This window comes from Ornithodoros turicata, chromosome 6, assembly GCF_037126465.1.
Source record: "Ornithodoros turicata isolate Travis chromosome 6, ASM3712646v1, whole genome shotgun sequence".
Classification (NCBI taxonomy): Eukaryota; Metazoa; Arthropoda; class Arachnida; order Ixodida; family Argasidae; genus Ornithodoros; species Ornithodoros turicata.
The window spans coordinates 16,222,990-16,238,675 of NC_088206.1; the positions used below are offsets into that span (position 1 = coordinate 16,222,990).

The window sequence follows — 15,686 nt, forward strand, 5'->3', positions numbered from 1 at the left end:
GAACGGTGTTACTCAGTGGGAGTTTTGCCGGAGAATACTACAGCGCCCCCTGGTGCAGGTTATAGGGCTCCTAGAGTCTTGGTTTCCCAACACTACTTGTCGTGGCATGAATTGGCTAGATATTCAGTCAATAGGAACAAGTGTAGGGCAGGGCTTAAACGTGGCATTCTCATATTGATTGAACAGTGTGATAGTAACACTTTGGAACGTCGAATAGACATAACTATCTCAAGAATGGCCCCTTTGGTTTGATCTGTATTAGAGGGTACCTTATACACTTCAAAGATTCAGTGTCCATCCTTAAAAATCAAGTTAAACCCTGAGTCCGGGGAGTGTAGCCAACATGACAGTCGCAGCTGTTCCGAGGGGTTGCCGCCCTGGGGGGGCACCTTCCCCAAAGGTGGTGCCAGATAGCAGGGGTCCCAGGAGTTCATAAGGTTGAGCAATGAACCGAGAGCCGAAATAACTTTTGCCGTAGAATTTGGAATATTTCTACATCAACTGTCTACCACTTCATTTTTTATTTTTATTTTTATTTGAGTTCAAATATTTCTGTAGAGCCTTGAAGTGCATAACTGTCTGCAGCAGAATAAATTACTTGTCGCATCTGCATACCTTAAGATGGAGACAAGATGTGTTCCTCCACCAGCTCATAAGATCACTTCGTGATTGCTTCATTATTTGAGCTTTAGCGCACATTTATCCTTGCAGGCAAATCCCATCCCACACGAATCAACACCAAAACCAACCAACCATAATCCATCAGAAGAAAAGCAGGGCAACCTGCGTGCTCCAAGTTCCAAGCTGGCGCACCTCATCAAGAACTTTGAAAACATCACAATTACCCACCAGCCGCCCACGTACTCTAAGCCCCTGCCCTCGCGGCAGAAGTTTGTGTCCTCGATGCTGCAGTCGGACTCGAAGGGTGTTGAACAGCCACTCAAAATGAAGCCAGAGGTGGAGCACATTATTAAAAGGGTGACGTTAACAGAAGTACCGAAGGAGGTGCCGAAGCCGGTGGAGAAGCCACCTCTAAAGGCAAAACCTGTGTCTCTTATAAAGACTGTGACAATAACAGAAATACCAAAAGAAACTGTGAAGGATGTGCCAGTGAGAAAGACTCCAGCAGTCAGGGTAGAGGTCACTACTGCAGCGAATGGGAGCAAAAGGTCAGCTGAGAGCAACGGTGTTCTTGCTGGACGAGGTGCCTTGGAAACGGTGGATTCTCTTGAGGAGGAAAGGCAGCCAAGAAGTCCGTCTTTGGGATGGGACCCAGTAAGTGGACCAAAACTTATGTGTTGTTGTTGAAATATTGTCTTGCTCTCTTGGGGGGTACAGACTTTGACCACAGCATCATATATGTGCTCTATAGAGCTCAGTGCATATTTCTATCTATCAACTACTATTACATATTTCTATCCCTCTATCTCTATCAAAATATCTCTATCGATATATCTCTGTCTTGTGTATCTCTATGGAGCTCAAGCTATCGCAGGTGAGGCCTTTGGAAAGGTATCCTCGAAGCAAAATTAGTCTCTCTGCACAGACCTTGCACGTGCCAGCACCATGAGGGAGATCTTGTCAATTTGTCCGGCTCATTTGCTCAGTAGTTCTGCAAAGCTATTCAATGTGTTCTCTGAACTGTTATCCCAATTTTTGAAAGAGATTGTTATAGGATTGGACATCTGTGCGTTTGAATACTGACAGTGAAGAAAAAGATGTCATCACTTGAGCATTGCATGCTGTTTGAATCAGCACTGATTGTAGTCTAGCAGCTCTTTCTCTCTTTGTTTAGTAGAAATATACACTGTAGAGCCTGCTTCCAAATAGGGCCATCAAAGGAAACATTTGAACGAGTTGTAGAATGGTGACCCCTCATTCATTAACTTCTCCTTCTCCTGCAATTGGTATCCTAAAAATGACCCTTTGTAGTGACTGGTTGCCTAGTGTATGTTCAGGATGTGTGGCCTTGATTTTGTCTTGTTGATGTCTGTTTCATCTTTGAAACGTTTGCATTTAATATCTGAAATATTGAAAAAAAGCTATGTTCCAGCTGGACAGTATTTAAAAGAGAAGCTTCAGAAGGTCCACTCTTAACATTTTCTTTAGTCACACTATGCATGATGTAGAAGTACGATTAAATTACAGCTGTGGCCATTCCTATAAATAAATTGGCTGTATCTGTTACATGACTATGAATGCTCTACAGTCTTAATGTTGCTGTTAATGAGCCTACAGTCACTCCATGCAGTGTTTATCTCAGGAACTTTCTCTCAAAAAAGCTGGAAACTCATTCTTTGCCACTCTTTTTTTCCTCAGACGGAGCTTCTCAAAGAACTATATGAAGTGGAAACACCTCAGCAGGTTAGCAGATGACTCGGTCTCGGACTCTCATTAAATATGTGCCCTGCAGACTTTTGTATCCCCACATGGTTTCGGTAAACATTAGGGATGTGCGAATATTCGAGTTCTCCAATTCGAATCAAATATCAATCACTCGAAGTATTCGATTCCCGAATCAAATAACCAGTATTCGTTTTCCCGAATCAAATAACCAGTATTCGTTTTCCCGAATCAAATAACCAGTATTCGTTTTCCCGAATGTTCGACTCTTCCCCGAATATGAACGACACCACTCCCTGAAAGTGATCTCAGTTGTCTCGCGGCGGAAACCCTCAATTATTATTATTATTATTATTACACCCCAAAAGTGGGCTTCACCTGATGCTTCCCTGCTTGAGGTGAAGCCTGCTTTACGAAATTTCCAGTGCTGCAGAAGCAACACAGGCGGGCCATTGTTGTTTAGTGTAAGGTAACGTTAGCCCAAGTTAATTGTGTATATACTTTGCCTGAGGAAGGGGCAGCGTCCCTCCCACGTGCGCTTTAGCGGTGCAGGCGGAGGATTTTGATTTGATGTGTGGGAGGTTGCCTTAAAAAGTTAAATAGTGCTGCAGCCCAGGAACAAAAAGGGTGTTTTAAGGACGTCCCTTACATTCAAAATTTCAGTAATGCAACTTTCCCAGACGAGCACATACACACTCCAGCAAAGAATTTAAAGGATGTTCATGGCAAAGCTGAGGCAGGACACCAATTTGTTTATTTTGCAAGCGACCTATCGATGTTGAGCAACAATTACAGCCTCATGTAACATACCACTGCCTGACATAAAATTTTGAAATCAAGATAATTACCCCCAGTAAGCGTTGACTTACCTGAAAAGCAGAAGACACTATCAAGTAAAATTAAAGAGAAGGGGCTTCCCACAGAATAATTGTCTGTCTATCATGTGACAGTTAATGCCAGAAAAATTATGCTAACACCATGGCCTACAAATTACAAAGTTTTAGTGCAAAAGGCACATATTATAAACTTCACATGAATATTCGATGTAGCACTTTTCCCGCCATTTGATTCGACTAAAAACATTTGGACTCGCACACCCCTGGTAAATATGCAACCCCAAAAAAGTGTTCCCCTTCAATACGACATCGTGCTCCAGAAACTCTAGGTTGGTAATTGACTTGTGAATGCTTCCTGCCTTGCCATTTTTCATTAAAAAAAAAGAGAAAAGATTTTTCTCTGCAATATTAAACTTACTGCCTTACTCACTAGTGACTGAGCATAGCGTGACACGTACATGAAACATGAATGTATACGAACTGGCCCTAATCTTTCACGTGCAGTATGGGTCTGATTCTGACGTGGAGTACATCAACATGGAGGGCTACCTCGACATGATGCCCTCCAACAGGAAAAAGGCTACCTACTGGAATCCCTGGAAACGACGATTCTTCCGCCTGCACGATGGTCTCCTTACATGCTTTGAGGTGGAGATTACTGGTTCTGAACTGCCTTTGAGATGCATTGAAAAGTAAAAGTACATAGTGCCACTGCGAGTTACCAGCAGAAAAAAACAAACACGATCATGTGATATAAAGATCTCTGCCCTGAGTGTAACACATATGATGAGGTATCAACATGGTCTAGTCCTACATTTGATCCTTAGCATGATACACAAAGTTGCATTTGCAAAAAAAGAAAAATGCAGGAACCAATCACATTAGAGCTGTAACCAACCACTCCGCATTCGTGCTAACATTGTCAACACATATTTTCTAGAATGAGAATTCACCACGTCCATTCATCAAGGCTCAGCTGATGGGAGGAAATATCGACACATTAGAGAACAACATGATTGGTATTGATGACAGGGTAAGTACCTTTACAGGTATTGATTTTTCGTAAAACCATATCAACACTGACCACTGGACATATATTTTCTTTTTCTTTATTTTATCTGCCACACACCCTGTGGCTGTGATTCTGCAAGCAGAAAAGTAACCTCACTAAAGCCACTTGTAAAACAAGCATACAGTAAAAAACAACCTACACATGATCATAGCAAGTATCTTGGGATTGGTGCATGATAACAAAGTCTGTGTCAAGCTGGCATTCATGAAGATCTGGGATCACGTTTTCTTGTACTGCTAAAGGAGCTTGAAAGAACAAGTACTGCTAAGAAAGCTGCATACTTAAAAAGAACAGTGATTTCATTACATTCACTCTTATAACTGTTATAGCGGAGCGCTCCATGAAGCAAATTTTTCCTGCTTGTGATTAAGCTTCATTACAGTCATGATGTGTAGGGACCTCTCTGAATACATCATGTACTACTCCAGTGAATTAGTGAGATCAACGAAATTAGGTTGAAAGCTTAATTATTGAATCTGATTCACTATTGTAAATGTACAGTGTTTCTGTCTAAATGAAACTGAGTAACAATTGCCACTTATATGGAGCAGTAGGGTATTGTAAATAAATAAATAAAATAAAATAAACAATTACGATTTACTTTTGGGATAGAAAATTGCAGAAACAGCCCAGGATCGAATGCAAACGATATATCATATTTACTCTCATAATTAATTAATAATGGCACACTAGCATAAGTAATTAATTAGTGAATTCCCTCTATGGCACTATGTTTTTGCATTAAAAAAGAGTTAACTATGTGTGTACACACACTGTACATTTTTTGCTGGTAGTATCATTGTGGCAAATTTTTAAATCCTGAGAATGACATCTAGTTCTTGCACATGCATACTGTGAACAGAATCAGCGCTTATAAACAATCGAAACTATGTTGATACATGACTTTTTGTCCCCACCCCCCCACCCCGATTTCTAGTGTGATAAAATTGTAGAAAACGACATTGAACCTCTTTCTCTTCTTATTTCATTGCAGAAGGGTCATTACATAGCAGTGAAGTGCAACAGCGATGAACATGCAGATGCCTGGTTAACAGCATTGCATTCACAGTGTCAAGAAAATTTTGCCAGGACTTTCGTTCAACCTATCATGTATCCCCCACCAAGCCACAAGGTGTGTGCTTCACACATCAGTGATTTTCCCAAGTTATGAGTGGTTCGAGGTATCCTCTGTTGTTTGTTTGTTTTGTGCGCATGCACTGGCATTGAAGCCCACAACATAGCAGCATTCTTCAATAACTTGGTGTGCCCTTCTGATAGTTTTTGAAATCCAGCAATTTAGTGTAATACAGTGTGTTCAATAATCATATTTAGTGCAGTAGAGCATAATTGCAGGTCAGGAATCATCAAGATGAGTCTTTGTGAAATGCACTAGCAGTTGTTGACCTAATGCTGGATTGTTTGCCTTGGTTCAGCATCCAGTCAATCAGACACTAAAACCTGCTCTTATGCATCTTATCATAAGAGCTCTGTATGAAAAAGCTTCCACTTAGATGCCTGGTGCAGCCATGGGTGCATGTGTGGGTTCAGCAGGAACTGTACACCTCATTCAAGACATCGGTTGAGAGTCATTGTCCCAAAATAACACCACTTCAAGATAATCCAATTCATTATGCCCTTCACAAACACATGTCTTGTGCTTCTGAAAGTTTGAACTCATCAGGTTCCCTCGTGGAACAAGGGAGGAACAAGACGTGAGCACAGGAATCCCGCTATGTTACAGAATCATTACCAGTATTCGCTCGTGCCAGAGGAGAAAGAGTAACATGTTTCTCCGTTTCAGGACGTGATCATTGTCGATCTTGGTGGCTGCTCAATACGAGCTGGAATCCTCATGGAACAACGTAAGACAATCACGTTGTCCTGCATGCTACTGTCCTCAACCTTGACATTAGATTGTGCATGTCTTAAGGAGCTCATTTTTTTGTAGCAACACTTGTTTACACAGTTTACAAGAAGTTCATGCATTTGTAAAAAACATATTGTAAGAGGTTACAATTTTCTCTCGCAGCAACCATGCCCACAGTGTTTTTTCCATCTGTGTGCAGCACTCACAGGGAAACGTAAGTGGTGTGCTTATTATCCCTGCAGTCTGTAGATTGCAGTGTTAACAAAGTTTCTTTCTATTAGTAGTATTGCCAGAAATGACAGGTACTTTCCTTTTGTTTCAGTGGTCACCAAACATTCGGCATTGAAGCCTTGATGCCTGAAGTTAGACGAGATTGTAATGTATCTTTTCCGTTGGTGCCATCAGCAAAAATATCTAAGGTAACACGATGAAGCTTAGCTGGCTTAGATGGTAGTTTGTGAGATGCAGAAATTTCATTTTTGCATTTTTCGCGTTATTATTTTTCAGTTCACGATGGATGTTGAAGCTTTGCCAGGACTCATGAAGAAAGTGTTCTATGAACTCAGTATAAAGGAACCCTCAAAATACAAGGTAGTGTCAAATGGTTGCTCTTATTTACAAAAAAATGAAAAGGGCATGCTGAGCATGAAAAAAAAAAGGTTACGAGAAGCATAACACTGCATAGGTACTCTCTGGTGAAAATGTCATTGTGGTGTGCATGAGCTCCCCACCAAACGAAATGAAGACCAGCTTGCATTGCAAAATTTAAGATGCATTTGGAACCTGGTTCAATTTAGTCTGCATTGATGATATTCACGCGTGGATGCTTTTCATTGCGTTGGACTTGCACTAAGCTGAGAGAGGGTGGGAAGTATTTTACGCTTGTATACTGCCTTCTCGCATCGTGAAATTTCCAGCACTATACAGTGATTTGTTTCAATATTTGAACGAAATAAAAATCCTATCAGAATCTCACGGCATATGCATTCTACCCGGGAACTACTAGGAATGTGCACTTAATAACATTCTCGTGCAAAACTTTATCTACTTTTCTACCTGTTCTCTAGATTCATATCTGAACTGTATCCACATAACATGCCATTGAAAAGTAGACAGAATTCCTGACCCCATAGAGCATTTCCCCAAGAAACAGGTTCCTATAAGGTGTTGCATTTCCTCCAGGTGCTTCTCTGCATTCCACGTAGTTTCAGCCTCCAGACGCAGGCTGCCGTGGCTAGGGTGCTCCTAGAAGATCTTGGGGTGCAGGGTCTAAATTTAACGCACCAGGCAATCTGCGCCCTCTATGCTTACAACACCTCATCGGGCATCATTGTGGATGTTGGCGATCGTATTGACATCGTACCGATTACCGACGGCTACATTGTGGAGAGCGGTGTCACACGTCTTCCTTATGGCGCCAACAAGATTGCTCATCATTTGAGACATGCCCTGGCACAGAAGAGAGTTAGGTAAGTGATTAATCAATCATCCGAACATCATACTCAGTAACAGTGGCGCAGTATTTTGAAGGGCCTCTGCTCTTCTATCATTATTTCTGCTTGTTTCAGTTTGTGAGTTTGGTCTATACTATAAATGTCAACAATTTTCATACATACATAAATTTTCTTCTTGTCTCGGCATGATTGACAAAACATTCCCGGCATGCGGTATGGAATGAAATATTTAAATTTATTTAGGGTATTAATTAAACTGGTTTTCCACATTAAAATCCGTTAAACAGTGCAATAAGACGGGGACTAAAAACGACGAGACACACCGAAGCACTGCACTTCCAATACAACATTATTGAGACAGAAAACATGTTTTTAACTGAAGCCTCCCCGTTGCTGATTGGTTGATTAAAACAGCTCGTCGCGCCCCTAAGCCTCCAGGGGCCTGTTTGTTTTGAACCAGGAATGTGTTATTTCTCAACAAAGTTGTGTTGGAAGTGCAGTGCTTCAGTGTGTGTCTCGTCGAATACCCAACAGGCCCAAGTTGCTGTAGTATTTAATCAGTTTTCCACATGTAGTTTGTACCCCATCTATGTTGCTACAATTTTGCATTAAAACTATGTACTAATTATTATGCTAGTAAATACAGTATTTCTGAAAGCTTGATCTATCTTTCTACATTTAAAAAATGCATCAAGAAAGAAAAGGCTTTGCAAAGCAATTTTTTATGCGTGTAAAATGCAAACACAAGTGTAATTGTATCGTGAGAATAATAGCTGTTCTGCATATTGTTTGTCTACATTAAAACTGGAATGACAATATTTTTTCTTTTCCGTTGTCTTTTTTTGACAGCTTGTTCAGCGACGTGGAACTCTACCTGGTACGTTACGTTCAGCAGCTGGCGTGCTACATTGCTGACGACTACAAACGGGAGTTGCAACGGTTCCAAAATGATCCTGACAGTGTTGAAAAGGTTGTTGAAGTACGACAGTTCTTCCAGGACGAGTGCCCTGTTGAGTAAGTACAGTGGTGTACAACTGTGAATGAACGCGAATTCGGGTGCTGCGCACTACACTTGCTATGTTTTACAGGGATAAATTATGAATCACCAACTATGTGCCGGTTTGCCAATGCTTTTGACCCTCGATATTCCAGATCGGTGTCGGTTGATGTTGGCCGCTTCCAAGCACCTGAGGGCCTGTTCCGGCCGGAGCTGTGGGGCCAGGATGGTGCTGGCCTGCACAAGCTGGTCCACCGTGCTGTCCAGGAGTGCAGCATGGATATCCGACGGGAGATGGCACGTAGCATTTATCTCAGTGGAGCTGGAACACTTCTGCCAGGCCTTCCCCAGCGGCTGGAATCAGAACTTGATGCACTCTTGCCCAGCTCTGTCAGTCCAAAGGTACGCACCCCTAGTGTAATTCTTCATCTGGATGTCTCCTTACAGCAGTTTCACCTCTCTCTATGCTTCATTTTATACTAGGGGTGTGCAAATCCGACTCTTTGAAGTCGAATCAAACGGGGGGGAATGCCAAAGACCGAATCGAATATCGAATATTTGCGTAAATTTTACAGTATGTGCCTTTTGAACTAAAAGTTTGCAATTTGTAGCCACTGGTAGCTTAAGTGTAATTTTTCTGGCGTGTGCAACTGACATGCAATTCTTCTGTAGGAAGCCCCCTTTGCTGCAGAGTGTATGTCTGACCTGGGGAACTTGCATTGCTGAACACACCTAAAGACACCCTTTTTATTCCGGGGCTGCACACATTATTCGAGGGTCTTAACTTTTTAAAGGCAACTTCCCGTACATCAAATCAATCCCCACTGGCACTGGTACAGTGCATGTGGAAGGAGCGCAGCCCCTTACTCAGGCGAAGTATACTCAATTAACTTGGGTTAACATTATCCTGAACTATATATACAGGTTCGCCTGTGTTGGTCCTGCAGCACTAGCAATTTCGTAAAGTAGGCTTCACCTGGTGCTTCTCTGCATGAGGTTTCACCTCAGGTGAGGCTTCACCTCATGCAGAGAAGCACCAGGTGAAGCCCACTTTTGGGATAGTGCTGTTCATATTCGGGGCATAGTCAAATAGTCGTAAAACTGAATATTGGATTTTCAATTTGCAAATCGAATACTTCGAGTGATGGGTATTCGATTCGAATTCGAGAACTCGACTATTAGCACTCCCCTATTTTATACATTTTGTGGCTTAACATGGTGCTACATGCCTTTACAACGTCACAATTGCATGCTGTATTATTAACTTCGCAAAGGTTCAGATGCATTACTGGGGTGACACAAACATATAGATGGGCGATTTCATCTCAGATCAGGCAAGCCGGTCCCCTTTGGTCCTCCGATTTCGTTGATTCTTTTTTATGCTAAAGCCACACCTCTATGATGAACAGTGCCACTGGTCCGAAACTTGAGATCGCAGTAGTTGTCGAGAAAAAAATTGACGAGCGTGCCTGGGTGGCGTCGTGCGCTTCACAGAATCTTCCTCGGGTGGTACTTTGAGAGCGTCTCGTCCGCACCACGAACACGCTAGAGGAGCGCCAATTTTTTTGCGCATTCTACAGATGTCGGACTACCACTTAATTTTAAAAAACGGGCATTTCCTCTCACGAACTGTTCGATAAAAAATCGCGAAAACGCTCGTGAGCGCGATTTTACGCACATTTTAAACTTTTATTGCGGAAGAAGTACGCATGGCAGAATTACGAACTATGCACCAAATGAAAGATAATTAATTGCTCTTTCCAACGGCGTATCACACATAAATGTGAGTGTTACTGGAGAATAGATAGAATAAGACGAACCATGCTGCCTCCGTGAAAATACGCGAAGTTCGTAGGTGAATTCCTCAAAAACCCCACTTTTAATTTTGGTTAAAAAAATTGCATGGAATCCTGAATATATTACCTTTCCAATGGTGTAAAATTTGTGTGTTCTAAAAGTTTAGAACCGAAATGCCAGCGCCCATAAGGAGAGCAGGTACAACGCCGTCATGCGGTTCCAATTCTGGCCACCCTCCGGCGTTTGTACTGATCGTCGACGAAGGGAACCTGGCTTTCATCACCTCCTGTGCCTGAGATGGACATTTCGTGCCATATCGTATTTCGACTAGGACAGGGTGCAAAGAACAAACGTTGCTAGTATGTTACGTACATGAGGAGAGCAGGTACAACGCGGCCCGACGGTTCCATGTTCTTCCGTTCTAATCCTTTGTTTTCTGTTGACAGGCGCTTGAGATGTGGTCCGTATTTAACGACCTTGAAGCAGGGCAGCTGGCCTAATATATTGATCCGCATGTACAGGAATAATACAACACTGCAAGCCGGTAGAGTGGTTTATTTGGTGACTGGCTTTGCTATCGCTCACCTTTAGAGAGAATTTACGAAAGACACTAAAACAAGAGTAAAATATAGTTACAGTGCATGAAAGAGCCGTATGTACATTTTAAATACAAAACACAGCTGTGAAAGTGGAATGCGGAAATCGGGAACAAATGTCACCTATGTGTGAGCGGCATTACAAACTGGTCCTGTTGGAAAGCATAGATTTGTATGCACATCACCAGCCAGACGTAGTGTGCTGATCGTTCGGCGGGCTGAAAACAACGCAGCTATGACCAAGGTTCAAACATGTCCTCGGCGGTTCTTGCTAGCTGAACTCCAGATACTGCATGACCTTCAGATGCTTTGTACCACACATGGGATGAACGGATCCCTGTCACTGGCCGAACCAGTTCCCATTCATCCTTTTTCGAATTTCGAAAGGCTGCAACCTGAGCCGACGGAATGTGCAGCAGTTCCGTTGCGTGTTCCTTCTTTTTGAGAGCGCACACAAAATCTTCAGCGGTTTGAATAGCTTCAGCAGGTGGACATCGCAAGTTATGCAAGCTTGCGATATGTTTCAAAGAGCCCCCGACACCATCGCACGCGTTTTTTCCATGGCCACTGGCAGAGAAAATCCATCGCAGCAACAAGTTGTTTTTCCCCATTTCATAGAGCTGGTATCTGTTCTTAAAGTGCGCTGCAGCACCGTCGGACACGTATATCACATGGGAAAACACGGGCAGGATGTCTTCTATAGCCTCGGTTATGTTTTGGAGGGCAAGAAGGGCATGTGCAGTATCGTGAGATAGGTCGTCACTCACTGTGGCAAAACTTTTTGTCGAAGACATGGTCGTTACAACACAGGTGAATAAGGATATTTGATCCGTCTTCCAATAACGCCCTTGGACCTCACTTGAGAAGTTGACTCTCCAGTTTTCTGCGAAATCGAAGTGCATGATGACATGTCTTGGATCCACGAAGGCCTTCTCGTTCCAAATGGCGCTTCTTTGTATGTTGTATATATATTCATGCTTGGTGTACAGAGCAGCACATTTCCTGACCGCCTTCAGGAATATCGATGCCTTTAGCGTTTTCCTAATGAGGTCACCAGATTCCCAGAGAGCCATATCAACGTCGTCGGCACGCTCGATCCTTAGCTTCTGTAGGTTGATCGTTTTGGCCCCTTGACAACTGCGACACTCTTGCAAAAAGCATGTCCTTTGTGGCTCAGGACATACAGACATCGCATTCAGTTGGTCTCTGCTTAGCTGGATGGATGACGCACTGTTTATGGCCGCGATGATCAAATCAAAGTTTGCGCAGTACAAACACACGCACTGTTCCGGACGTGGGTCTGTGCGAACCCACTTAGGCCGAAGTGTGTAGAACTTCGTCAGTCCTATATTGATGTCCGGATGAGCACTCTTGAGCAGGCTAAACGTTTCCCGTATAGAACGAGTCATAAAGCGCTTTGCAACAGCGACTCTCTTCCCGTCTCTGGTGACATGAATTACGTCTTTTTTGTTGGGACTTTGGACAGAACAGTCCTTTTCGTCTTCAAGATAGTACCGGAGTGCAACCTGTACGTCGTTTTCGCTGACAGGATGCCCACCATACTTGTCCGGCATCGCCCACACGCCCTGCTTCCCTTTCAGGCTTTTTGATTTTTCTATCACATATTTCGTTGCATCCGGGATCAGTCCTACTATTTCTTTTTTCGTCATGTTTTCAGGAAGAAGCGTAAGAATCTGGCATCTTCCTTGATTAGTGGTGCACTTCTGATAAGCGGTCCTGATGTTGCGCAAAAGGCTAGAACATCTTGTGCAGTCTTTTCCGGAGGTGGTCGGTTCGTCTATGTCATATGCATCACTTATTCTGCGGCTTATTGACCTGCTCAATGCGTCGCCAACTTCTCTCCGTTTTCGTGACGCATACGACGGCATTTGTTTCCTTTTGAGAGACGCCGGCTGCCGCAGCGGAGTTACGTCGATATTTGCCGTCGAAATACTCTTATTAATTTCTTCAATAATGTCCTCACTCTGAACATAGTCTGTGTCAGATAGAGCAACGGGCGAGGACTGCGATAGACCACTAATTGCTGAACGAAAGTACGCAACACAATTCTTACATAGTTGGTCCTCACCGCAGACTTCATCACGTCGCTCAGGGTCGAGAAGCGCCTTCAGCGCATCGATGTCAAGGCTTGACACAGTTGTGAATCCACTCTGGCGAAGAATCCTTTTCTGATGTCGACGTGCATAATCGGCACAAAACACACGTTCCTCACTATAAATGTTCCGAGCCATGGAGACGACTTCCAACGCTGACGAACCAAAAGTTATTCAGACACCTCACTCAACCGCTGCATCGTCGACGGCAGGTCCGTGCATTATTGGCCACACACGGCGACCAAACGAACCTGTCCACACCGCAGCAAGGTCATTTTTGTTAGGAAGTCTGGCGTCTGGTGTCCCCAGTGCGGGTTTGCTTATTACTTATAATCCGTATGTACATCCGGCAAAGGCGATGGGACGCGGGCACAAAGTTTGGGTGAAAGAGAATATAGCCTCCGCGTCACGCAACCTGATGCCAATGTTTCTTCTTTGCAGCCTGTCCGTTGTCGAAATACGATATGGCACGAAATCTCCATCACAGCACAACAGGTGATGAACTGCAGTGTAGCATAGATACGTGGAAGTCAGGTTCCCTTCATCGACGATCAGTACAAACGCCGGAGTATAGCCGGAGTTGGAACCGCATGATCGCGTTGTACCTGCTCTCCTCATGCGCGCTGGCATTTCGGTTCTAAACTTTTAGAACACACAAATTTTACACCATTGGAAAGGTAATATAATCAGGATTCCATGCAATTTTTTTAACCAAAATTAAAAGTGGGGTTTTTGAGGAATTCACCTACGAACTTCGCGTATTTTCACGGAGGCAGCATGGTTCGTCTTATTCTATCTATTCTCCAGTAACACTCACATTTATGTGTAATACGTCGTTGGAAAGAGCAATTAATTATCTTTCATTTGGTGCATAGTTCGTAATTCTACCATGCGTACTTCTTCCGCAATAAAAGTTTAAAATGTACGTAAAATCGCGCTCACGAGCGTTTTCGCGATTTTTTATCGAACAGTTCGTGAGAGGAAATGCCCGTTTTTTTAAATTAAGTGGTAGTCCGACATCTGTAGAATGCGCAAAAAAATTGGCGCTCCTCTAGCGTGTTCGTGGTGCGGACGAGACGCTCTCAAAGTACCACCCGAGGAAGATTCTGTGAAGCGCACGACGCCACCCAGGCACGCTCGTCAATTTTTTTCTCTGCAACTACTGCGATCTCAAGTTTCGGACCAGTGGCACTGTTCATCATAGAGGTGTGGCTTTAGCATAAAAAAGAATCAACGAAATCGGAGGACCAAAGGGGACCGGCTTGCCTGATCTGAGATGAAATCGCCCATAGATGACAGCTATTTTGTAAGTTACTCTTCTGTTCCTTGTTTCTTGATTTTCCTATTTACTTACAACTGTTTGGCGGCGCTCGTTAGCGGCACACTCCTTGCAGCACTTCCTCACTTCTCCTTGGCAATTGCTTCTTATTGGACCCCATACCTTGCTTCCGCTCATACTCACTACTTACTCATACTACTTCCCCCCCGTAAAACTTGCCTCAGTGCTATGTTAGTGCTGAGACATCTGTAGTATCATCATGAAAAGCTCATAATCCTGCATAGTCATAATTCATGTCATAAAATGCTCATAAAGTTCAACAAAGTCATAATTCATCTTACTATAACATTTAGGACAAGGGTAGTCCGAAATAGTCCAGTCATAGTCTATAATGTAGGTTATGGTCATGTAAAGCTCATAAAGTCCCACATAGTCATAACTCATCTCATTACAACATTTCCGACAAGGGTAGTCCGAAATAGTCCAGTCATAGTGTATAATGCACGTTATAATCATGAAAAGATCTGTGTTCTCATTCTGTGCGTGGTATTCCACATCTCCTTTTCCATTTTGTCTTCCGCATTTTCCATTTCATCTGATTACACAGTCATGCTCGTTTATTACGATCTTCATTATGACAAGAATTCTGATATTACGATTCAGTTTTAAGACTATATCCGCTTGCACATAGAAGTACATGTAAACAGGTCCTCGGTTCAACGATCGTACGTGAAAGCACTTGTTCGCTTACAGCGATCGGAAATATCCCAGTCAACCAGTAAAATGTGCGAAAATCAAGAGGCGAGATTCTAATTTTTAAATAAAAACAGGTAAAGGTCCTTGCGGTCCCTTTCTCAATGTGGCTTCTGGTCGTCACGAGAAGGTGTCGAAGCACTCGTGGACAAGATGTGCGCAATTGGACAACGCTGTTCTGATAGTGAGAGCCACGGTCTATCTTGGGGCTGAACAAGCTTTAACCGAATGTGCCATAAAGTGGTTTCATCAAACTAGGATTGTCACGTGCAGACACTCTACAGTTCCTTTTTACTGGTGTTGTAAAGTGTAATGTGTGGAGCCTGAAGTTTTAGGGTTTTACGCGATTCTTCCCCGAATTTGCACCCCGAATTGAACGTTGCCTCTTTAGGGTGAAACCCGATTTTTACTCGGCAAATTGGCCCTCACTGGGATTTCTGTAGGAATGCGCTAACTTACTTGTTTGGCAGCAAATGCAGTTACATTACCGTTTGTACCAAACCACTAGAGTTAGTTTGAGAAACTGAGCCCAATTTCTCCCCGAATTTAGCGTACTGGAAGTTTTTTTTCACCCGAAT

General features: G+C 43.1%; 1 protein-coding gene across 3 annotated transcripts in view; it reads left to right on the top strand.

Moving 5' to 3' along the window:
• The window catches only part of LOC135399259 (uncharacterized), a 125,661-nt gene that overhangs the window by 108,363 nt on the left and 1,612 nt on the right, over positions 1-15,686 (top strand). For all 3 annotated transcript variants that reach the window (XM_064631088.1, XM_064631089.1, XM_064631090.1), the window contains 12 exons: positions 712-1,275; positions 2,320-2,364; positions 3,684-3,827; positions 4,120-4,212; positions 5,246-5,383; positions 6,053-6,113; positions 6,281-6,332; positions 6,441-6,537; positions 6,626-6,709; positions 7,301-7,587; positions 8,422-8,586; positions 8,725-8,971. In XM_064631088.1, coding sequence (XP_064487158.1) covers positions 712-1,275; positions 2,320-2,364; positions 3,684-3,827; positions 4,120-4,212; positions 5,246-5,383; positions 6,053-6,113; positions 6,281-6,332; positions 6,441-6,537; positions 6,626-6,709; positions 7,301-7,587; positions 8,422-8,586; positions 8,725-8,971 — 1,977 coding nt within the window. The remainder of the gene's footprint in view (positions 1-711; positions 1,276-2,319; positions 2,365-3,683; positions 3,828-4,119; positions 4,213-5,245; positions 5,384-6,052; positions 6,114-6,280; positions 6,333-6,440; positions 6,538-6,625; positions 6,710-7,300; positions 7,588-8,421; positions 8,587-8,724; positions 8,972-15,686) is intronic.